The following is a 24,733-nucleotide window of genomic DNA, read 5'->3' on the forward strand; positions in this document are numbered from 1 at the left end:
GTCATCAGCACTGATGTGGTTCCAACAGGACTACCTGTGAGTGAGACTCACAGACAGATACAGGGCTCCAGCTTCCCCTGCTGTCAGTCCCCCTCACTTAACAGGCAGAAAGGTTCCTACTGTAGGGGGCCCGCTCTGTCAGTCCAGCACCATCACTTATCTTTCACAAGTGCATCCCTGCCGATATAAAAAAACATTAATATACACTAGTACTGTATGTACTGCACCACACTGAACAGTGTTTTATATGGCTGGTCTGCACAGTGGTGAAGTGATACAAAATTAAGTAGGGCACACTAACTGTTTTGGTGTTCATGTTAGTTATTAATGTTATTAAAGTTCAGTGTCTAACCTGCTGTTCTCTGATTGGCTGTGCTTCTCACTTGCTCCTCCCCAGACGCCTCCACTCCAATAACCTGCACTGCGACTGCCACCTCACCTGGCTCTCTGATTGGCTGCGGCAGCGGCGGGGGATTGCGCAGTTCACGCAGTGCATGGCTCCGGCGCACATGCGGGGCCTCAACGTGGCGGATGCTCAGAAGAAGGATTTCATCTGTACAGGTAAAGAAACAATGTTGCAGGTAGCATGATAGGGCACCAGATACAGAGCGGCAGTGCAGGTAAACACTGCTGTTTGAAACAAGAGAAGTAACGGATCAGCTGAGACGTGGTCTCGCGATGTCTTCAAGGAGCACTTCAGGGACTGTTGGAAGGCGTGGTTTGTTTTTGAAATACTGTTTTAAACCAATCAAGTTTACGTTGCCTAAGAGAGTGCTTATAAATTCTTAAAAAGTTTCTATAAACAAACTTTACCATTTCAAATAACGTGCAAGATGCTGAAGATTGCTGTTGAAGCGTGTCATTGAATTTACAAAGTTTCTTTTAGTATTTCTAAAAGACAGTGCCTTAACAGTGTACAGTGTGGGGCGTTTCAGCGTGCATTGCAGTAATCACTCAAGAGATGCATCTCCACATGCTAACTCGATTCACCACTAATTATAAACACAGGCTGCTGGCTTCTAGTTGTTGTTGGGTTTTTTTTTTTGGCCGGCTCAGCCCTTCAGGCTTCTTTAAAGAGTGAAGTTGTTTTTGTTGTTGCTCTGTACAATATATTGCTGTGGTCTGTACTGTAAATCTACTGTCTGCTCTACAATTGTCAAGTCACTTATAGTCTGGGTAATATCACTTAGCTCTTGATAATGAACCCTTGTGAAATGGCACCATCGCGTTTCAGGAATTCCTGGTCCATACCCAGCCAATGCTTTTTGAACACGTGTCTTCATGTTACTGCCAGAGCAGCTCTTTACTGTGCAGGGTCGTTGGGTCCCATGGCTGGCAGATCAATCCTGTTTTGTCAGTGGTATGGATGGGAGATTCAGGAGGAGTCATTTTCTTTGTTTTGGTTCTGGGTAGTGACTGTGTGTCAGACGGCTGGTTTAATCCGTTTTAATCCAGGCATGTCTCTTGTGACGTACTGTGAGTGATTCATTGCGCTCCAGAGTGTGTCCCTCTTGATTCAGAGGTGAAGGATGGACATTTGGTAGTTCTTGGTAGAAGTGAGTCAAAGTGCAAAAACAAATGTTTAAACATGCAAACAGTTGAATCAAAGATACTGAAGTGTAGTCTAGTTTAATGAATGAACCTATTCTCTGCCTCCTGTCTTCCCCACTGCCAGGTCCCCAGCCCAAGGAGCCCCATACCTGCAGTGCCCAGGCCTCATCCTGCCCCCCCTCCTGCACCTGCAACAACAACATTGTGGACTGCCGAGGCAAGGGGCTCACCGAGATACCAGCCAACCTGCCAGAGGGCATCGTGGAAATGTGAGGAACACAGCTTAGTGTGAACACTCCACTCTCAGCTCTGCAGCGCTGTCATTACCAGCATCTCAATAATAATGAGCACTAGTCTACACATTCCACTCTCAGCTCTGCAGCGCTGTCATTACCAGCACCTTAATAATAATGAGCGCTAGTCTACACATTCCACTCTCAGCTCTGCAGCGCTGTCATTACCAGCACCTTAATAATAATGAGCGCTAGTCTACACACTCCACTCTCAGCTCTGCAGCGCTGTCATTACCAGCACCTTAATAATAATGAGCACTAGTCTACACACTCCACTCTCAGCTCTGCAGCGCTGTCATTACCAGCACCTCAATAATAATGAGCGCTAGTCTACACACTCCACTCTCAGCTCTGCAGCGCTGTCATTACCAGCACCTCAATAATAATGAGCGCTAGTCTACACACTCCACTCTCAGCTCTGCAGCGCTGTCATTACCAGCACCTCAATAATAATGAGCACTAGTTTACACACTCCACTCTCAGCTCTGCAGCGCTGTCATTACCCTGCATCTCAATAATAATGAGCACTAGTTTACACACTCTACTCTCAGTCGCCCTGCCCCATTTTTAACTGTAGTGTGAATCGATGGCTCTGCTGATCTCCTGCGTGGGCAGGATGGATTGGGACGTCACCAAGGTGCTGGAAGAGCATCAGTCAGGAAGACGGATGGGCTCGTCCTCTGTCCTGGAATGTGGCTTGGCATCTGCCGAGAAGCCTGAAGCTCTTTATCTCCCTCCCGTCTGTCCAGCTCAGCCGTCGAGACGGAAAATGAGGAGGCGATGAAAGCACCATACCCCCCCCCGCACACACACACAAACCAGAGGAGATTGATTAGAGAGCGGAGGAGATGCTGGCTTTATTGGAAAAGTCAGGGCTGACCTGCTATAAAAGCTTTGCTAGATGTTTTAGTTTCTAGGTGCTGATACTAGTATCTGATTCTGCACTAGAGATGGGGCGGGCTCATACTCTTGCTGCCCCCACACTCTGTGTATTGCATATCAAATATAATGAAACTACATTTTAACATGTCCTCTGCCATGACTGTGGCACATTATTGGACATCAGTTTTCTTTGGTGCACTAATGTTTCAGACTTCGCAGTACGTGGAACTACTAAAAGCCTTTCCCATGTCTTCAGTGCAGTACTGTCTGTGACTGTCCAGGTCTTCCTTTGTTAGGGTTATAGTTAACCTCAAGGTTTGCATCCTAACCTGTTAACTAACCTGTCCTGGGCTGCACATCAAGGCAGTGCTCTGGTTTCATGTGGAGTGGGCTTGGATGCAAGGAGCTACAAGGTTAATGGCACTAGCATTGTGAGTGAAGAGAGGGTTGATGGGTGTTTCTATTCATTACAGTCGCTTGGAGCAAAACCTGATCAAAAGCATCCCCCGTGGCGCCTTCTCCCAGTACAAGAAGCTGAAGAGGATGTGAGTACAGCTGAGACGGGGCTCTGGGGCGTGTTCAAATAAAAAAGGATGGCTGCAGCTCCATTCGTGTGGAATATTGAATTCCACAGAAGCACATCCAGGCTGTGGGATGTTATACACTCTTGGGAAAAATGATTGCAGCAGCCAGAGTTTGATGAATTAGGAATAATTTAGTTGACAGTGGTCTTGGTGTCGTATCAACCAGACATCAGCTCTGAGCACTTTTGCCTTTTGGCATACAGTATAGTAGGTCATCTTTCCTAGACTTCTATAGACATACAGCACATGCTCAATCAAATTCAAATCGGAGCAATTCTAAAACAGAGACGTCATACAGAATTTGCATAAACTGGTTTTAATGATCCAAACAGCAGTGGATCCCAATAGTCTCTGTTAAGAGTTTCGAATCTAAGTTTGTTTTTTCTTTTGCAGAGACCTCAGCAAGAACCAGATAGTGGATATAGCCCCGGATGCCTTCCTGGGTCTCCGCTCCCTCACCTCTCTGTGAGTGCCAGCCAGTTCCCCTTCCCTTCCCCTCCACTCACACAGACACCCAGTCCCACTGCCCCCTTCCATTCAACTCACACAGACACCCAGTCTCACTGCCCCCTTCCATTCAACTCACACAGACACCCAGTCCCACTGCCCCCTTCCATTCAACTCACACAGACACCCAGTCCCACTGCCCCCTTCCCTTCTCCACCCCTCACACAGACACCCTCCCTGTGCCTGTCTTCAATTAGAGCTGCTTCTGAACCAGGCACTTCTCAGTGTGCAGAATCACATGATTTAGCTGGAGCTTTTCCAAAACGTGATATTTATTTGTCTCGGTTATAAATGCTCTCCAATTTACACCCAACCGCAGCCTCGCCAATTGAACCCCTTTGACCCTGAAAGCAGCTTGTCATCAGAGGCACAGAGTGACGACCTGTAATACGACTTGAGAAGCTTTCAGATCCTCATACACGAGCCAGCCCACTGTAGGCTGCTGAACGCCACATGTGGTGTATCATTCGCATGCGATGCCAATACTTTCGACTCTATGGGTTTGAAAGCAGCTGCGCTCAAATTAGGACTGGGGTGTGTTAGGCAGCGCAGAGTCAGATCTGAATGCTGCATTATTTAGAGAATCTCATAAGAGCACAGTGATGCCTACAAGACAGAGGTGGTAAAAAATAGCACGTTGAAATGCTGTGAGAAACTTGCAACGTGTTGTTCTTTCTTTTGTACGTTAAGTTGCCACTTTCTGCATTTCTTTTTTTTTTTTTGTGTTACTTCACATAAGATGATTTGGGGGACCTTATCTTGCAAATGTGTTGCTGTACCTCGTGCCTGAGTTTTGCTGTTCTCAGCCCGAACAATGCAGGTCCTTGCTCTAACAATCCACACAGTCACTACAACACTTAGCAATTACAACTGAAGAAAACATGAATCAATTCAACTCCAGCTCTATACAACTCTAAACCTAACATGAATTCATCAGCAACACAGACCGCTTTTATAGTGAAAAACGACACCACTTGCTGCTATCAATAAGCATTGAAAAACGGATTGGTGTTCACTGCAGATTTAGTTCCGTATGGATTAATGAATTTAGTAGGGAGTCATGTGTTAGCTCCTCTGTAATAACACCTCAAGTATTAATAGAACCCACAGTAAGAAGCTGTCTGTCTTAATCAATCACCAGTCTATTTTCTCACTGAAGCATGAGAGCTCTGGAGACATGCACTTAACTTTGTACAAAATGCTTTGATAATTTCCTAGAAAAGTTAGAATTCTGATATGCATACAGACAGACAGACAGACAGACAGACAGACAGACAGACAGACATACAGTACATGCTGGGGTTGTTCCGCGGTCCGCTGAGACGGGTGTGCGTGGTTCTGACGGCGCTGCACGATGTGTTCTGTGTCTCTGCAGGGTGCTGTACGGGAACAAGATCGTGGAGATACCCAAGGGACTGTTCGAAGGGCTCGTCTCACTCCAGCTGCTGTAAGTGTCCTTTCACATGGAGAGAGAGGGGAGGCAGGCAGGAGGTACTGGACCCTGTATGTGTGCGCAGGGTATGATGGTGAATGCGCGGGTGTGTGTCTGTCTCGGTATGATGGTGAATGCACAGGTGTGTGTCTATATGCTGTATTGCTCAGGAATTGTAATTTTACATTGATTTTTTTTTTACTGTCCCTAACACTTGTAAAGTACTTGTGTAACAGGGCAGAGGCTCGTCTGCATTCGTGGTTTTAGAGCTTTTAACCTCATCTCATCTCCCCGACAGGAGACACAATCCGTATCACACCACACTGCCCACTGCACTTGCTCAGTGAAGCTACTGTGCTGTTCCTCACCGTGTTTGTGTTCCCTGTGCTGCTCTGCAGGCTGCTGAACGCTAACAAAATTAACTGCCTGCGCGTGAACACCTTCCAGGACCTGCAGAACCTCAACCTGCTGTCTCTGTACGACAACAAGCTGCAGACCATCAGCAAGGGGCTCTTCACTCCTCTGCGCTCCATCCAGACACTGTGAGTACCCTGCGACAGCAGCAGCAGCACAGTCTCACACAGTCTCACAGGGATGCACACACTTTAACCAGTTCATATTAAACACCACTGCACCACTGAAACATGTTAAAACCCATAAATAATCAATTTGCGATGCGAGGGCTCCAGATATGAATGCAAGTCTTAAGCAACCTCCTCTTCGTTAGCTGTAGAGTGGCAGCTATATAGATTACTGTCTGCTTATAGTCTGTCTGCTTCACTGACTGAGCTCACTAGTCTCAATAACCAAGGAGACCTGGGTTCGATCATCAGTCCCTACTCCCTGTATCATGTTAAAGTAAAACTGTACAAAACTGATGTCTGATGTTCTTTATGCACTGTGCTGGGTGTCCTGTAGTAGAGACTGTGTGTGTCTGATGTTCTTCATGCACTGTGCTGTGTGTCCTGTAGTAGAGGCTGTGTGTGTGTGTGATGTTCTTCATGCACTGTGCTGTGTGTCCTGTAGTAGAGACTGTGTGTGTGTGTGTGTGTGATGTTCTTCATGCACTGTGCTGTGGGTTCTGTAGTAGAGACTGTGTGTGTGTGATGTTCCTCATGCACTGTGCTGTGGGTTCTGTAGTAGAGAAGTGTCTGATCCTCCTGCTGCTGTCTCTCCCAGGCACCTGGCTCAGAACCCCTTTGTGTGCGACTGTCACCTGAAGTGGCTGGCTGACTACCTGCTGAACAACCCCATAGAGACGAGTGGAGCGCGTTGCAGTCACCCCCGCCGGCTCGCCAACAAGCGCATCAGCCAGGTGAAGGGCAAGAAGTTCCGCTGCTCAGGTAACCCCCCCCAACCCCGACAGGAGCACACATGCTTCCAGGGGCATCTACACATGAACCCAATGCAAACAGTCCGTCAAGTCTTTTACTTAATCCTAACCTTAACGTCACTGTCAAACTGCAAGACTGCTATTCAGTCCACCTGCAGGAAGCTTGAAATAATATTCTCTACTCAGATGCTGTTCAAAGCCTGGATGCTAATTGATACTGCTACATTAGCAACGCATACAGTAGCTGCTTTTTAATAAGGCCATATACTGTGTAGCAACTTAAAAAAACTAGCCTTGAGATGAGGAGTTGAACCGAGAGCCTCTGACTCTAAAGACTGCATTAGCTGGCTGGCACCACAGCCTTGTATAAATTCATCATCATGTAAATGCATGCAGCAGCTTTGACTGATGGTCTGGTGCAGGGGAGCATAGCTCTCGAGGGCTGTGCTAACGCCTCAGGAATGCGGACAGGACATTCCAAGGCCATTTGTTTCAGGTGAAGAGAGAGGAAGAGACGTGCTTTTCAACACCGGCAGCTCACGTTACTTACCATATCACATGTGAAATGCACTGCCATCGCCAGTGCAACCTCCCGGACTGTGCTGATACTAACATGGGTCTCACAGGCCGCTGGCTTTACACTGAGAAGACCTACACTACAAGAGCAACTAACCCCAGCATTAACAGCTTCAATCTGCAGCGTATGTGGGAAAAATGCTTCATAATCGTCCTCTGATGTATAATTTATCTTTTTTTAATACATCAAAGGTGTGTGGGGGGTTTGGTTTCAACTCTGGATATTTTGCGGTATTTCTTTTGGCCACAGCTGAAAAAAAAGGGTGACTGAATAAAGCTTGTACTTTTTTTTTTTTATCGTATCTTTCTTCGTAACTGCTGCAAAGTCTTTCTCTTTGGAATTACTGTTTGGGGAGGAGGGGGATGCATCTCTTTTGGAACAATGACAGCAGCGCAAGCTGAAAATTTGGGGTCCAATTTAAATCTGGGTATGTGTTCTGGGGCTTTTTTCCGGGGGGTACATCTGTTTTTTGGGGTACTTGTGTTTCCGGGGCAGCGAGCTGGAGGCGCCCGTCTGTGCATGGGGGTGCCTCGTTGTCTGGGCCCGGCTTCCTGGCTGCTCTGTCTGGCTGTTCTCTCCTCTGACTCTCCGTGCGGCTGTCCGTTGTGCTTGATCTAACCATGTGCTTCCTCCTGGACTCGCTCAACATGGTTCTGTCAAGCACCAGGGACCGCTGGGCGCTGGCACGCAGCATGGCATGCTGGGATAGCTCTGGGGCCTTCTCTCCGCGACACAATAAAGGGCAGCAACACCCCGAATCCGGCTTTGAGGGAGAATTAAGGGGCACTGTAACGATTCACGGTTCAGATTAGACAGCCCCAGAGCCTCAAACCACCTCAATAGGTGATCCTCACCACAGAACACATGAGGCTGTTGCCTCAGGGGAAATCTGCATGGAGAAACTACAAACATACCCTTGATGCATTAGTTATCTTTGTCATAGTTCATTGTTTTGGTTATTTAGTAAGGCAGGCATTTCAGCAAATTAAACAAATAAAGGGGTTGCAGTGTCTGTGTCTGCCTGCGTGTTGAGTGAGGCAGTGAGTGTCAGCGTGCGTGTGTGCGTGCGTGCGTGTGTGCGTGCGTGCGTCAGTGGGTGAGAGTCCAGCTCCCTCTCTCTTGACCACGCTGTGCTCTTCCCGTGCCAGGCTCCGAGGATTACCGCACTCGTCTCAGTGGGGATTGTTTCCAGGACTTGGTGTGTCCGGAGCGCTGCCGCTGCGAGGGGACTGTCGTCGACTGCTCCAACCAGAAACACACCCGCATCCCAGCCCACCTCCCCGACCACACCACCGACCTGTAAGAACACACGACAGGATAACTTACTGCATACAGAGCTACCCCCTAACCCTAACCCTAACCCCAACCAGAAACACACCCGCATCCCAGCCCACCTCCCCGACCACACCACCGACCTGTAAGAACACACGACAGGATAACTTACTGCATACAGAGCTACCCCCTAACCCTAACCCCAACCAGAAACACACCCGCATCCCAGCCCACCTCCCCGACCACACCACCGACCCTGTAAGAACACACGACAGGATAACTTACTGCATACAGAGTTATCCCCTCACTTGTGTTTCACACACAGCAAAATAGTCACATATTAAAAACATTGAACTAGTGAAGGGCCCTGATACAGCTAAGCACATATACAATTTACTGCCAACATGTGAAATAAACACACTTGTGAATTATCAGACTGTGAAGTAACGAGGTAAACTGTAGTTTCAGTGTCTTATACTGAAAAACAATTCAAGATTGGCATAGACTTATAAAACTGGTCAGGTCAAAATGCTGGACAAGCTAACGTTTCCGAATGCCAGGAACCTCTTAACAGTCCTTTTAACACTGGAAAATCTCTCGCAGACCGCTGTCCCTCTAACTCTCTCCTTCTTCATCAATAGTCGGCTGAATGATAATGACATCCATGTCCTGGAGGCGTCAGGGATCTTCAAGAAGCTTCCGAACCTGCGTAACATGTACGTCTTGGTGGGCTTTTATTTCATTTATTACTTAATGAGTTCAGCTCCTGAGTTGTATTTTTACTTTTTAACTTTTCTACTAAAATGATGCAAATAATTCTGCAAACTGTCTGTCTGTCTGTCTGTCTGTCTGTCTGTCTGTCTGTGTCTCTGTCAATCTCCCACAGTAACCTGAGTAACAACAAGCTGCGAGAGGTGCGCGAGGGGGTCTTCGACGGGGCGTCGGGGGTCCAGGAGCTTCTGCTGACTGGGAACCAGCTGGAGACGGTGCAGGGGCGCATGTTCAGAGGACTGACAGGACTCAAGACACTGTGAGTGAATCACCAGCTACAGGGACAGCATTGCACAGCTATATCTGTCTCCGCCTGTCTGTCTGTCTGTCTGTATTGAAACTAGTGAATAGCAAAACCCACAAGCCACGAATTACTGCTGGCAGTTCAAGTCTCCAGTCCAAGTACAGTAGCCAGGGCACACTTGCGCTCCAAAACAAACTGTAAGGATGAGAGCTAGAACAAGGCCACTCATAAAGAGTCCTGTGGGTTTCACATCCCTGCTCCCCAGCACTCTACTGACCACATAAGTTACAAAAAGCACCGTTTCACACTGCGGCCCATCAGTGTAACCCCCGAGCTACTCAAACCCGTTGTTATTCCACATTGTTGCAAGTCAGTTTCAGTCACAGTGGTCACGTTTCAAGAGTCTTTGATGCAGAGTGGATAGCAGGATTCCCGGTGTTGTTGGTGCTCAGTACCAGGCTTGTACAGGCAGTGTGTGGACGCAGCCCCTGACTCTCTGTTTGTGTTCCAGGATGCTGAGGAGTAACCTGCTCAGCTGCATCGACAACAACACCTTCACAGGGCTCGGCTCCGTCCGGCTGCTGTCCCTCTACGACAACCGCATCTCCAGCATCACCCCCGGAGCCTTCAGCAGCCTGGTGTCCCTCTCCACCATGTGAGCACCTCTGAACTCTGAGCACACCTCTCACAGGCATTCTGCAGTGGCAGCTATCTGCAGCGGCGAGCTCTATTAAGTAGAGCAGTAAGGAAACCCAGCTGATGTTGGAGCTAAGAGAGCAGAGATCCCCTCGTCTCTCACACTGACCCGGTTGGGGGTCTGGTTTGTTGCTGAACCCAAGCTGCTCAGAAATGGGTTTCCGGGCAGCTGCTGGGGATGAGTAATGCTACAGAACAGTTTTATTCTAAAATAAATCTTCAGACAGACTTAGTAATAAGTCATGGGGAACCATCCCAGTAACCCATGACGAGGGGCCTGCATTTCTGAAAAGAAAAAGGTTGCAGCTGTGTTTTAATGTGCTTTTAAAGTGTCTTATTGACTGGTCCCTGGGATCTTATTGTCAAAATGTGTGAGGTTCCGCTAGTGCCACACCCGTTCTATTGGCTGTGACACCGAGTTTAAGAGATGCTGGGAACAGACGTTGACGAAGTCCCTGTCCCAGGCACATCCTGCCCTGCACTCCACACACACACACACACACACACACACACACACACACACACACACAGCGCCCCATTGTACTCATGCTAGCGCGGTTAGGAGGGGGAGCTGCCTTCTGTAAAGAAGAAGCTGGGTTTAATACAGGGACCACATCACACAGAGATGCTCTTTCCCTGCTCTCTCTCTCTCTCTCTCTCTCTCTCTCTCTCTCTCTCTCTCCTGACTGGAAGATGCCTCTCAGTGCCTGGCAGCTCTCTAATTATCCAGCGTCTGACTCTGCCACATCCCATGCCAGCTCTGGTTCACTAAAAATACCAGGCGGGCTGTGAACACTAAGTAAACAGGGATTAGGGAACAGCTGTGTGCTAATGCTGTGTGGATCTGATCTCTCGTTCGATCTCTTCTTTTAACATGGAGTTGGCAAGTGTTTCTCCTGTCCTGAACCCCATCTGGGACGGGGTGGTCAGGCTGGGATCGTTTGTGGGTTTCATTATTTTACGTGAAGTATTTTCAGCCCTAAAAGCACTTTTTTATTTCTGTGAAAAGTGCAGGGAGTGGTAAAATCCGGTTGAATGGTGTACGAAGACACCCATATTTTTGTATAAAATGTACCAGTACATTATTTTGAGAGCTTTAGTGTTGTTTTTTTCATAAAGTAGCTTCTTGGGTCTGTGTAAGAGCTGGTGTGTCTCAGCCTGGCGTCGGGGGACAGGTGAGGTGACTGCATCTCTAAACTACAGTCATAACCTTACCTCAGGAGTCTCCAACACTGTCAGTCCAGCACTTAGCAATGTCACCCATATATAATAACACCACAATCTGGAATGGATTCAACTGTAATATCTCCACCCATTCCATCAATCTGTATATTAAACATGGCTGGCTTTGGATGATTTCCTGAACTTGTATTATCTCAGCTCTGATATCGATGTGTTGATTGTTTGCACGTCAGTGCTCTGATATCTCTGTCCGTCTGTCCCCTCAGTAATCTGCTGTCGAATCCGTTTGTGTGTGACTGCCACCTGGCCTGGCTGGGACATTGGCTGAAGAGGAGGAAGGTGGTGAGTGGGAACCCGCGCTGCCAGAAGCCAGCCTTCCTCAAGGAGATCCCCATCCAGGATGTGGCTCTGCCTGACTTCACCTGCGACGGTAAGACAGGCACACGTCCATATCCTTTAACACTCCGGGAGGGACCCTTAGGTGCAGAGGCAAAGGCAGATTATCTGAGAGGAATAAAGCGGTCATAATGGTGCAACACAAGCAGACAATTCGATGGAATGAGCGTATGCTGCTTTTGCACGAATCAGACACAGGTTAATGTTAAGAGTAATTGCTCAGATCCATGACTATCTCAAAGGGTTCCAGTTCCCTGGGTTTTCCAGGACACTGTCAGTGCAGCATATCTAATGGTTTGCTGGCGTTAGTGCTCATACAGTAGATTAGCACGGCCCAGCTCTCCAGTGAGTTCTCTCTTAGAAGAGAGCTGCTGGCTCCCGCACTGATCTGCAGGAGATCCAGACAGGCCAGCTGTTATTGTTGGATCGATCCAGAGACTTCATGAACTCGCATTTCATTTCCTAATTCGCTGATTTCCTTTTCATCTCTGGAGCAAGTCAAGCCTTTGCAGATATCATCTTGTTTGTCTCCAAGATTAAAAGCAGCTATTACCGGGTTCGGCTTGCTGTGCGGGTGGAATGTGTTCTCTCGTCTTGGGAGAGGTGAAAACACTTGACTCCTCGGCCAAGAGCAATATTGTGTGTGCTTAATCTTTAAATGCTGTTTGCTGTAATTTAGTCATTTCTTAAATTATGGCTTGGCAGCTTATTTTGTTCTTCAGAAAAAGCAAAAAGCAAAAAAAAACAAAAAAAGAGATGTTTCAGCCAGCGGTTATTTGATAACATGCCCCTCTCTCTGTCGCCACCTGCAGGTACGGAGGAGAGCAGCTGCCTGCCCCTCCCCCGCTGCCCGGAGTCCTGCACCTGCACTGACACTGTGGTGCGCTGCAGCAACCGGGGGCTCCGCTCTCTGCCCAAGGGCATTCCCAAGGACGTGACCGAACTGTGAGTACCCCGTCTGTCTGTCTGTCTGTCTGTCTGACGCAACCCTGCTGTGAGTACCCTGTCTGTCTGTCTGTCTGTCTGTCTGTCTGACGCAACCCTGCTGTGAGTACCCTGTCTGTCTGTCTGTCTGTCTGTCTGTCTGTCTGACGCAACCCTGCTGTGAGTACCCCGTCTGTCTGTCTGTTTGACGCAAACCTGCTGTGAGTACCCCGTCTCTCTGTCTGTCTGTCTGTCTGTCTGTCTGTCTGTCTGTCTTATACTTGACATCTTAGACTTACATTACAAGAGGCTTATAATTCACACTGTGGGAAAGTGCCTTGTAATGAGACATTGATATCTGTGTGTCTGAAATGAATCAAGCTGGCAGCTCTGACACTCACAGACTCACTCACACTCAGGCACAGACACACACATGCAAAAGCCATTGCATTTGAATGCTGTGTAAATGTAAAATGTGTTCCTCTGTGTATTGCATTAAATTGTATTGCATGTATTTTGTAATTGCAGGTATCTGGAGGGTAACGTCCTGACTGCTGTCCCGAAGGAGCTGGCCAGCCTCAAACACCTGTCCCTCATGTAGGTTCCACTCTCCTTCCCCCGCACTCCATCGCACACCTCACACCTGCAGCTCCTGGCAAGAGCGCCTCCCACAGGGGGAAGGGGGTGGTGCACAGGGCCCTTTTCATCTTGAAAACTGCAAAATCAATCCAGAAATATAACACACAGACTGCCAGCTGTATTGGACCAGCTGTGGGATTTGAAGCCTGTAACAAGCATTGCTGGGAGTGCCAGTCACTTTTAATCACTGCTTTGCAATTGTTTTTGGTCACTCCTCTTGCATCGACTCCGAAGCTCATTCTTTCCTAGTCTGATTCTTAGTTTTAATCTTTTGTATTTGTTTGTTTCGTTCAGTGACCTGAGCAACAACAGCATCAGCTCTCTGGCTCCACTGACATTCAGCAACATGACCCAGCTGTCCACTCTGTAAGTTGAACAGTGAGCACTTCTTCTCTCTACTCTCCGTCACTTCAGTTGCCCAGTAATTCACGTGTGATGTACGTATCTATCATATGAATTCTATGTAGCATTTGCACTCTGAGTCTCAACATGTAAACAGGGCATCGTTATTCCAGCTGCTGTCGTATTGATTTGGGTTTTTTGTGTCTTTAATTTATTTTGATTTTTTTTTTTAAGCATTCTGAGCTACAACCAGATCAAGTGCATCCCAGCACAGGCGTTCGACGGCCTCCAATCCCTGAGACTGCTGTAAGTGCATCTCCCCTCTATAGGCTGATTGACAGCCGTTCCTGTGTCTCTCTCCTATCTGCTGTAAGTGCATCTCCCCTCTATAGGCTGAATGACAGCCGTTCCTGCATCTCTCTCCTGTCTGCTGTAAGTGCATCTCCCCTCTATAGGCTGAATGACAGCCGTTCCTGCATCTCTCTCCTATCTGCTGTAAGTGCATCTCCCCTCTATAGGCTGAATGACAGCCGTTCCTGTGTCTCTCTCCTATCTGCTGTAAGTGCATCTCCCCTCTATAGGCTGAATGACAGCCGTTCCTGTGTCTCTCTCCTATCTGCTGTAAGTGCATCTCCCCTCTATAGGCTGAATGACAGCCGTTCCTGCATCTCTCTCCTGTCTGCTGTAAGTGCATCTCCCCTCTATAGGCTGAATGACAGCCGTTCCTGCATCTCTCTCCTATCTGCTGTAAGTGCATCTCCCCTCTATAGGCTGATTGACAGCCGTTCCTGCATCTCTCTCCTGTCTGCTGTAAGTGCATCTCCCCTCTATAGGCTGAATGACAGCCGTTCCTGCATCTCTCTCCTGTCTGCTGTAAGTGCATCTCCCCTCTATAGGCTGATTGACAGCCGTTCCTGCATCTCTCTCCTATCTGCTGTAAGTGCATCTCCCCTCTATAGGCTGATTGACAGCCGTTCCTGCATCTCTCTCCTGTCTGCTGTAAGTGCATCTCCCCTCTATAGGCTGAATGACAGCCGTTCCTGCATCTCTCTCCTGTCTGCTGTAAGTGCATCTCCCCTCTATAGGCTGAATGACAGCCGTTCCTGCATCTCTCTCCTGTCTGCTGTAAGTGCATCTCCCCTCTATAGGCTGATTGACAGCCGTTCCTGCATCTCTCTCCTATCTGCTGTAAGTGCATCTCCCCTCTATAGGCTGATTGACAGCCGTTCCTGCATCTCTCTCCTGTCTGCTGTAAGTGCATCTCCCCTCTATAGGCTGATTGACAGCCGTTCCTGCATCTCTCTCCTATCTGCTGTAAGTGCATCTCCCCTCTATAGGCTGAATGACAGCCGTTCCTGCATCTCTCTCCTGTCTGCTGTAAGTGCATCTCCCCTCTATAGGCTGAATGACAGCCGTTCCTGCATCTCTCTCCTGTCTGCTGTAAGTGCATCTCCCCTCTATAGGCTGAATGACAGCCGTTCCTGCATCTCTCTCCTGTCTGCTGTAAGTGCATCTCCCCTCTATAGGCTGAATGACAGCCGTTCCTGCATCTCTCTCCTATCTGCTGTAAGTGCATCTCCCCTCTATAGGCTGATTGACAGCCGTTCCTGCATCTCTCTCCTGTCTGCTGTAAGTGCATCTCCCCTCTATAGGCTGAATGACAGCCGTTCCTGCATCTCTCTCCTATCTGCTGTAAGTGCATCTCCCCTCTATAGGCTGAATGACAGCCGTTCCTGCATCTCTCTCCTATCTGCTGTAAGTGCATCTCCCCTCTACAGGCTGAACAACAGCCGTTCCTGCACCTCTCTCCTGTCTGCTGTAAGTGCATCTCCCCTCTATAGGCTGAATGACAGCCGTTCCTGTGTCTCTCTCCTATCTGCTGTAAGTGCATCTCCCCTCTATAGGCTGAATGACAGCCGTTCCTGTGTCTCTCTCCTATCTGCTGTAAGTGCATCTCCCCTCTATAGGCTGAACAACAGCCGTTCCTGCGTCTCTCCCCTGTCTGCTGTAAGTGCATCTCCCCTCTATAGGCTGCATCTCTCTCCTATCAGATGAAGGCTTCTGTGGAGAGCTTTGCGACCAACGCTGTTCTGGGCTCAGCTCTGTAATTGTGGTCCTGAAAGAACTACAGAAGAAACATCATTATTCACTGTGATGTCGCTCTCCTCCTTCCCTCTCCTAACACGTGTTTTTGTTGTTTCCAGCACTCTCCATGGCAATGATCTGTCAGCTGTCCCTGAAGGAGCCTTCAATGACTTAACCTCTCTGTCCCATCTGTGAGTAATCCTGTTAATGGAGCTTGTGCTCAGGGTTCAGCTGGGCTGTTCTGTGTGAATTGAAGTCCAATTGAAGTGTACTTGCACCACCCTTACTAACTAAGTAACTACAGCTTGATTCCCTGGTATTTGCCTGCACTGTGTATCTGTTTGCTGCGTGCACCCCGTGTCAATGCTCCCTGTCTGTGCCTGTGTGTGTCTCAGGGCTCTGGGAGCGAACCCCCTGTACTGTGACTGTAATCTGCGTTGGCTCTCGGAGTGGGTGAAGGCTGGCTTCAAGGAGCCGGGGATTGCCCGCTGTACCGGCCCCCCCGACATGGCGGACAGACTCCTCCTCACCACACCCCTCAACAAGTTCCAATGCAAAGGTAGAACTGTCCTTCTGTCTGTCTGCGTGCTATAATGAAACTCATTATTATTATTATTTATTTCTTAGCAGACGCCCTTATCCAGGGCGACTTACAATCGTAAGCAAATACATGCAGCTCTGTAATTGTGTGTGTGTATCTGCGTGACTCTCTCCTTCTTCCTCTATCTCTCCAGCCTCCCAAGACTTGCCCCAGCTGTCCAAATGCAACCCCTGCTTGTCCAGCCCCTGCTGGAACAATGGTACCTGTACCAGCGACCCCACTGGCTATTACCGCTGTACCTGCCCCTTCGGATACAAGGTGAGGTCGCCTGCCTGCCTGCCTGACAGTTAGAGGCAAACCTAGAGTCCCCCGTGTGTCTGAACCCTGTTCATCCAATCTATCTCCATTTCTCTGGAGCTGTGTGGTCAGAAGGTGTTTTTAATTTCAGCTGAGATGTTTTCCTGCAAAGTGAGATTTGATCCCTGCTGCCAGTTCGATGAGACAGGACCATTTATTTGCGCTCAGACTGCCCGTGGTTCTTTGCGCGTCTCCCATTTGTGCCTCGATTTGGAAACGCTGGGTAGAATCTCGTGTTCCTCTGAATCCAGTCGCTTGTGTTTTTGTTTTAGGGGATTCCTGTCGACACAGCAATTGAGATGAACAGATAAGAGTCTAACCTTTTGCCTGTCGAGTCCTTGGAGAGTTTGCTTTAATTAAAACTTTCACCCCCAGAGTAACAGCCCTCCCTGTGTGCTTTTCCATGAGGCTGATGCAACAGTTCCACTGATATGATGCACTACAAGGTGTGAGTGCCTTGCCAATCACTGCCTCGAACCCTAAACCACACAGCATGTTTACACTCAAATGTGTTTTATGTGCATTGCTCCCAAACTTCGTTACCAGGTACAGTAATATAGCAAACACACAGAAACCAGCAGCATCCATGGCAGACGGTAGCAAATAGTATCACTTGTAACTCCCGAAACCCCTCTGTCTGATTGTTTGATAAATGACGTGTGCTGGCATCTCGTTCGTCCTGACAAGTCCTGTTAAATCTCCCGTCTCTATTCCCCTCAGGGTCGGAACTGCGAGGTTGCTATCAACGCCTGCATCGGCAGCCCCTGTGCCAACGGAGGCACCTGCAACTTGCACATCGGCAGAGGGGAGCAGTTCAGGTAAGAGACTTTGCATGCTGCTGTGTGGCAGTGCTGGGGGAGCGAGTCTGCCCCTTGCTGTCTTACACTGCAGTCTGTTTATAGCTACTCACCTGAATTAGGAACTCGAGTGCCATCAGTGAGGCAAGAGTTTTGCACAATAGCTTTTCGGGGATGGAAATAAGACTTCTGTTGCATAACAGATTCACATCCCATCCCAGGTTTTACTAGGAGCTTGACTAGCGACAGTGTATAGATAACAAGCTCAGGGGTGTCTTATTAAACTCAGATTAAAACCAGGAATGGATCAAACTGCTAAACCATGAGTCTTATTTCCATCCTTGTTTTTGTCTTTATGAAAGCACTATCCAAAACGTTTGTCCACTTGACTTAGCTTCTTGTAGTTATATCGTAGAATGGTGATCGACTGAGCATTTTGAAGCTGCGGGTGGCTCATGGTGTTGAGTGAAAGCTCGGGGGATTTCTTTAAAGCCGTCTCTCTTTCTCTCCCCTTGCAGCTGCTTGTGTCCTGAGGGGTTTGAGGGGGAGAGGTGTCAGATAAACCCAGACGACTGTGACGACAACGACTGTGAGAACAACTCCACCTGCGTGGACGGCTTCAACAACTACACCTGCCTCTGCCAGCCCAACTACACAGGTACCACAGCACTGTCACTGAGAATCCTTAGAGCAGAGTGACCCACCAGAGTGCAGTTTACAAAGAGTCTCCTCCCTGTGCTGCAACCCTGTCACTGAGGATCCTTAGAGCAGACTGACCCACCAAGGATACGAGGGCAGATTACAAAGAGTTTCCTCCCTGTGCTGCTTTTACTGCAGTGGGAACCCAATGGAGAGTGATAAAGCAGAGTGCAATAGTAGTTCAATCATGATAAAGCACAGGCATTGTAAAAGCCATGCATAGCTGTCCTGTGTACAGACTTAGGGTTTGAAAGATAAAAAGAGAAAAGTCAGTAAGTCTCATTTATAAGGATCTTGGCAGAAACAGGAAGAGAAAACCACACAGAATTAAACATTGTGAAATAATAAAATATACACTGAATTGGGAAGCCAAACCATTTCTCAGTAGGGAAGTTTATTGAGTCTGAAGGGAGATGCAAGATTCTGGCAACGCCACTGTCTGTAACCAAATTCAATGAATGTACTCTCCATTTCAAAATGCAGACTGGACAGTTTTGGGCTTATGTTTTAAACTGTGTATATATAACCCTTTTTTGTGGCTGGCGACATGAATAATTTCACCCCGGATGACACAAACACCCTGATCCTCCCCCGGTGCCGAGAGGCTGAAACAAAGCCTGAGTCAGCCACAGAAGGGGGGCGGTGCCCTTGCTGAGAGAGCGAGAGAGAGTTCAGTCCATACCCTGTCATTAAGACTGTATGCCTAATTGCAACCCTGACATTTTTAGTTCTAGCCTCTTTAGTCTTTTAAAAGACCAGACAAAAAGAGCTGGCGCGAGAGAAAGAGAAGGCCTGTGGCCAACTGCGGCTAATGCTGGCACATGGAAGCGAGCCAGACCCCCTCGCACAGCAGGAAGCAGTGGCAGAGCACCACACAGAGACGCTCTGTGCACAGGAGCCCAGGCAGGGCAAGAGTCCAGCAACAAAACCACACTCATGGTTCTCTTAAACTAACTGGTGTTATTCTCCCTAGTCTGTGTGGTTTTTTTTGTTTCGTTTGCTTGTTAAAAAGAGAATAGGCCTCCCTTCTGCAGCGCCCCGTTTGCGGATAGAGCAATCAGGGAAAGTCCCTGGCCTCCCCACACGGCCTCCCCTCCTAATTTGCTCTGTAAACCTACAGGAGGACGGGGCTGCAGGAGGGGGTGGGGGGGGGGGGGTTTGTTCAGCTTCATGAGAATAGCTCTCCTCTGCACCCCTTCAGCCCTTCAGAAAACTTCCCGTTGAGATAGCATTATAATTTTGAAAAGTAACCGAAAACACAAATTTCATACAGTATATAAAAATCCGAAGCCCCCCAAAAAAAAAAAAAACATTTACATAAAACACGAAAATAGCTAAAAATAAGCACAGAAAAATGAAAATAATAAAAACCATAAAACAGATACCAGTGTGCTGCGCTGACATGAATAAACCACAGCACAGTGCTTCCCAACCCGGGCAAATCCAGTCCAGATATTATTTCCAACCATGTCCCAAAGTAGTTCATTGAACTGGGTAATGGTCACTTAACTTAATTAGGACTTGATTAGAATGAAGTCCTGGACTGGAACCCCTGCCCTAGCAGATCCACATCCTCATCGGCACAAAGGATTCTGAACACACATGGTGATTGATGCTGTGATGGTGCTAATGTGGAGCACTGGTACTGCAAAGGGTTGCCAGTGTGTATTGGTACCTTTGTGGTTCCACTGGCTTGTCGAAATGCAGTAGTTCCCCCTGTGGTAGCATTGCTGTGCCCCTTGAAACCGAACCATTGCTTCAGCCCTGAGTGTTAGAGGGTGAGGAGGAGAGACGAGCAGGGCTCTCAGAGGCTGGATGATCACCAGTAGTGGGGCAAGCTTGCTGACTTGTGCAACGTTTTAAAAGGTTTTTCTCTGCTTCTTTTCTTTACAAGCTGCCAGCACTAACCCGGTAAGAAAAGGTCAGTCTCTTTTTTGGTAAACTTCCTCGCCCTCGCAGGAAACGACACATTGTTGTCAAACCGTGATGCTTTTGCCTTGAGAGAGGCTAGTCATCCCCATTCTCGTTCACACAAAACACCCTAATCTCGCAACGTGCCTGATTATCTGAGCTGATTCCTGATTGCCAATGCCATGGCCAGACGCCAAGCTGTACTGGTTCGTGTGTCGAACGTGGGCACACTGTAGTCCGGGCTAGCTCTGTGCGTGAGTAGTGTAGATGGCTGACTCTGTGCTTGTTTCATGTGTGATAGGTGAGCTCTGTGAGGAGGTGATCGATCCCTGTGCTTCAGGACTGAACCCCTGTCAGCACGACTCCAAGTGCCTCGCTCTCTCCAAGGGATATCGGTGAGTGTGGGACCATTAAAAGACCTTACCATAGAGGAAACGTAGTGGCAGCTTTGTAGTCAGCCGCCTTGTTTTGGGAAGAATACTGGAAAGGGGAAAACTCCAAGGAATTCTTAAAGAACACAGGTGTGGCGATTCCTGGGGTTCCGATGAATGGTGCTGCTTCCTTAAAACCCAGTTTTTCCTTAAAAACCCCAGCACTTCATTCTTTCCCATATTTACTGTAGCTGTGTAGTTTCAAGTCTAGTTGTATGTATTCAGATGTGTCAATAGGTTTGGGCACCCCATGGGTATCTCCCAGTGACCCAGGTTTAACCTCAGCCTTACAGATCGCTCACACCCACACAGTATTTCACTTGTTTCTGCCAGGCCTTGTATTCTGTAACCTCACAGTGCTGTCTCTCTTCCTGTTACAGGTGCGAATGTCTCCCGGGGTACATCGGCGAGCTCTGTGAAAAGGATTACGACGACTGCCTCGAGAACAAGTGCCGCCACGGCGCACAGTGCGTCGACGCCATCAACGGTTACACCTGCGTCTGCCCGGACGGGTTCAGGTAACCGAGACAGCTTCCTGTCTTGCTGTTGAAATGCTAAGCAAGCTGTGAGTCAGAGCTGTTCTCCAAATCAAACATTCCCAGGGTCTATCAAGCCCAGTTATGAGCAGAGCAGAGCAGTGCAGTTCCTTTACAGCCAGACAGCAGGACCGTCCCACTTCAGTGAAGGGATTGGAAGTGAGAATTCACTTGGAGTTTAAATGTTCAACTACTCTCTTTTGAAAGCAGCACAAAATGAACCAGCTGAGGTGTGTCCGACACAGTTTGTAGTCCGTACAAGCCCCTACCTTCAGTTATTTATTTCTGGTTTGTTTATTGGGTGCCTTTTCCTTTCTTAAAACACTGTGCTGACAATGTCCACGTGGAGTAACGAGCCTTGTGAATCCAGTCCTCTGTGTAACTGCAGCACTGAGTACCGGTGAGGGGTCCTTTATTTCACCAGAGCTCTTGCTTCTTCTGTTGCAGTGGTCTGTTCTGTGAGAACCCTCCCCCCATGGTCCTGCTCCAGACCAGCCCGTGCGATCACTTCGACTGTCAGAACGGAGCGCAGTGCCTCATGGTGTCTGGAGAGCCTGTGTGCCGCTGCCTGCCTGGCTTCTACGGGAACAAGTGCCACCAGATCGTCACCGTCCACTTCCTGGGCAAGGAGTCGTACGTGGAGCTGCCAGTGGCCAGGGGCCAGCAGAGCACCAACATCTCACTGCAGGTACAGAGAGGAGGAATCAGAGAGTGAGGGGAGCCATTGACAATGAGGGACCACATCCCATGTCGTTTAGGTCTTTATTCATGAATTGGGGGCTAAGCTCAGGTTTCCAGAGCCGCCTCGCTCCTGACAGGCTGATGAGAAGCCTTGACGCCTGGAGAGAGCGGGCAGGCGGGCGGGCAGGGAGACCCCAGTGGTGTTATTGTCAGGAGCGCAGCGGCTGGGAAGTGACATCCTTGAGGGCAGGATGTGCTGACTCCACATTCCCAGTAACCGATCCCCCGCTGCGAAACAATACTGATACGGATAAGGGCTGTAGTTAAAGGATAGTAATGATACTGGTAAGGACAATTGTTCTCCGCTATAGTTCAAGGAACCGCAGTCTGTTTTAACGTAAATGAAAAGGGTTTCTAAATGCATAGAACTGAGAAACACATATATGTAATCGTAAAGCTATAGTGAAGGTGGGCTTTAGTTGAGCCTCTCTGGGTGAGCTGCAGTAACCTGCCCCCTGCACTGAAGTGGGGTTCATTGCTCTGGGTGAGCTGCAGTAACCTGCCCCCGCACTGAAGTTGTGTGGTATGAAGTGGGCTCTGCTGTGCTGATCCAGCGCATTGCTGCCTGTGTTGTGTGGTATGAAGTGGGCTCTGCTGTGCTGATCCAGCGCATTGCTGCCTGTGTTGTGTGGTATGAAGTGGGCTCTGCTGTGCTGATCCAGCGCATTGCTGCCTGTGTTGTGTGGTATGAAGTGGGCTCTGCTGTGCTGATCCAGCGCATTGCTGCCTGTGTTGTGTGGTATGAAGTGGGCTCTGCTGTGCTGATCCAGCGCATTGCTGCCTGTGTTGTGTGGTATGAAGTGGGCTCTGCTGTGCTGATCCAGCGCATTGCTGCCTGTGTTTTGTGGTATGAAGTGGGCTCTGCTGTGCTGATCCAGCGCATTGCTGCCTGTGTTGTGTGGTATGAAGTGGGCTCTGCTGTGCTGATCCAGCGCATTGCTGCCTGTGTTGTGTGGTATGAAGTGGGCTCTGCTGTGCTTCCATGTCATTCTGAGCAGTACGCTCACCAGAGTGACTCAACCCAGTAGATTTTGAGACAGTTCAGCAGTCATCCTCGTCCTGGCTTTCACCCTTACAGGTGGCGACAGACAAAGACAACGGGATCCTGCTCTACAAGGGGGACAACGACCCGCTGGCACTGGAGCTGTACCAGGGGCACATCCGCCTCATCTATGACATCGCCAACTACCCGCCCACCACCGTGTACAGGTGAGCCAGTCTGCCATTCACACAGTGACCAGCCAATCAGAGCAGAGGCACTGAGTGCAAGTGTGGTCTAGTGGATAGAGCTGAGAGACTGGGAGACAGTGTGGTCTAGTGGTTAGAGCTGAGGGACTAGGAGACAGTGTGGTCTAGTGGATAGAGCTGTGGGACTGGGAGGGAGGCAGTGTGACATTTGCTAGAGTTGTAAGTGTGAGAGAGTGAGGCCTGGGGGTAGATAGTCCATCACGACACACTGCTTCTCCTCTTCTGGAGTGCTCTGCAGCTGGCAGATCTGCTCTTGTGAACGAACTCCCTGAATCCCAGCAACTAACCCTGGGAGTGTACAGAGGGGACTCAATAACAGCACCAGCATGAAAACATCCAGTTCCAGTGCCCACATTACACAAACCACAGCCTGTGATACGGCCCATCATTCTGCCACAAGCCATGGAAAAGCGCCTTCTGCTTTCCAAGGCTAGTTGTGCAGCTTTGTGTTTCCGGGAGAGCGGTCCAGGGAAGTCTCGTCTTACTGTCCGGTCACAGAGGAGCCCGATTGCTTCAGTGTTTAACCCTTCACACAGACGCTTATCCTGGCTGCTTACCTCTCATAGGAACTATTCTTTCAAGAAAACCAGGAGATTAGCAACAAAGCGGTCTCATTTTGATTTGGACTGCATCTGTGAAAATATAGGGGAAGCTGTCAACAGTGAAGAATCTGAAGGATACCGACCGTTTCCAGTCTGGAACGATTACCAATCAGCAGTCAGCTTGGGCTCATGCAGCTTCATGTCGTCTTTGGGGAATGCAAACAAACTGGCCAGTGAATTTCTTTCCAGCGGAGTGCAGGATACACAGAAGGCTGCGCTGCTGAAGGGTTTTAATAAACACGCAGAGCAGGGGTCATGTTTGGTTATCAGATTGTAACAGGGACTGTTTAAAATCCTCATTGACAGGAGAGACCTCTGCAGGCCTTCCTCTGCAGTGACGCCTCATTAGCATAAGATGAATGCCTGTCTCCCTGCTCCCTGTTAAACGCTGCCCTTTCGGAAATGCCACACTAATCTCTTGATTAGTTGAATGGATTGGCAGCGGAGATGAAAGAGGCTCAGGAAATTGAAGGAGAATGTCAGAATGGCTTTCAGTTCAACACGTCCGCCTGCCCTCCTCCCCGTCCTCCCCAAACCAAACAAACACAACGAATGCATCACGAATGCGTGCACTGGAGAGCTGGGCCCGCAGGGTTTGAGTGTGTTCCTTTCTAACTTCCTGTTTTAAATCCTGTGAATGTAACGTTCTGTGTTCAAAGATTATAGAGAGAGAGTGTAACTGGGGGGAACGGGTGGCTGCAAATGTAGTTACATTGTACACAATGAAAACTCTTTCATGGTTACTGAGTGCTGCAGGATGCACACAGTGTACACAATGAAAACCCTTTCGCTCTCGAATGCTCCATTTGACAAAATATCGACAAAGACCAAAACTGGCAATACCAAGGAACGTGTTCAAACTTGTTTTTTCCTTATGTTGGCCCTTTGCTGCCCTCTGGTGTTCAGACACAAGCAGTGCATGCTGGGCTGGTTCCCTGGAGACTGAGCCTAGTTAATGAGAACACACTGACTGCTGAGCATTAGCACCTTGTTGCAGGTTCATTCAAACGAAATCTTAGATCATCGTAAGCGATCTGTTTTTATTGCTTTCCCCTTTTATCCCCCTTGTATTGGCAGTAACATCAGTGGACCCTGTAATGAAAGACAGCTGTCCAAACTACAGACAGGCACTGAACTGAAATACCATTAAAAAGTAATAA

The 24,733-nt window shown here is 48.7% G+C and overlaps 1 protein-coding gene across 2 annotated transcripts in view; it reads left to right on the forward strand.

Moving 5' to 3' along the window:
• LOC117413046 (slit homolog 3 protein-like) overlaps nucleotides 1–24,733 on the forward strand; it is a 101,903-nt gene that overhangs the window by 73,071 nt on the left and 4,099 nt on the right. Inside the window, exons 8-33 of one of the 2 annotated variants that reach the window (XM_058997193.1) lie at nucleotides 398–561; nucleotides 1,676–1,820; nucleotides 3,200–3,271; nucleotides 3,704–3,775; nucleotides 5,193–5,264; nucleotides 5,648–5,791; nucleotides 6,429–6,592; nucleotides 8,308–8,458; nucleotides 9,073–9,147; nucleotides 9,318–9,461; nucleotides 9,958–10,101; nucleotides 11,591–11,754; nucleotides 12,533–12,665; nucleotides 13,173–13,241; nucleotides 13,578–13,649; nucleotides 13,860–13,931; nucleotides 15,830–15,901; nucleotides 16,106–16,269; nucleotides 16,445–16,569; nucleotides 17,329–17,426; nucleotides 17,924–18,063; nucleotides 19,999–20,025; nucleotides 20,317–20,410; nucleotides 20,827–20,964; nucleotides 21,430–21,670; nucleotides 22,802–22,932. In XM_058997193.1, the coding sequence (XP_058853176.1) occupies nucleotides 398–561; nucleotides 1,676–1,820; nucleotides 3,200–3,271; nucleotides 3,704–3,775; nucleotides 5,193–5,264; nucleotides 5,648–5,791; nucleotides 6,429–6,592; nucleotides 8,308–8,458; nucleotides 9,073–9,147; nucleotides 9,318–9,461; nucleotides 9,958–10,101; nucleotides 11,591–11,754; nucleotides 12,533–12,665; nucleotides 13,173–13,241; nucleotides 13,578–13,649; nucleotides 13,860–13,931; nucleotides 15,830–15,901; nucleotides 16,106–16,269; nucleotides 16,445–16,569; nucleotides 17,329–17,426; nucleotides 17,924–18,063; nucleotides 19,999–20,025; nucleotides 20,317–20,410; nucleotides 20,827–20,964; nucleotides 21,430–21,670; nucleotides 22,802–22,932 (3,087 nt within the window). The remainder of the gene's footprint in view (nucleotides 1–397; nucleotides 562–1,675; nucleotides 1,821–3,199; nucleotides 3,272–3,703; nucleotides 3,776–5,192; nucleotides 5,265–5,647; nucleotides 5,792–6,428; nucleotides 6,593–8,307; nucleotides 8,459–9,072; nucleotides 9,148–9,317; nucleotides 9,462–9,957; nucleotides 10,102–11,590; nucleotides 11,755–12,532; nucleotides 12,666–13,172; nucleotides 13,242–13,577; nucleotides 13,650–13,859; nucleotides 13,932–15,829; nucleotides 15,902–16,105; nucleotides 16,270–16,444; nucleotides 16,570–17,328; nucleotides 17,427–17,923; nucleotides 18,064–19,998; nucleotides 20,026–20,316; nucleotides 20,411–20,826; nucleotides 20,965–21,429; nucleotides 21,671–22,801; nucleotides 22,933–24,733) is intronic. The other variant, XM_058997194.1, reaches the window with a different exon arrangement.

Source organism: Acipenser ruthenus, chromosome 23 (genome assembly GCF_902713425.1).
Source record: "Acipenser ruthenus chromosome 23, fAciRut3.2 maternal haplotype, whole genome shotgun sequence".
NCBI classification, from domain to species: Eukaryota; Metazoa; Chordata; class Actinopteri; order Acipenseriformes; family Acipenseridae; genus Acipenser; species Acipenser ruthenus.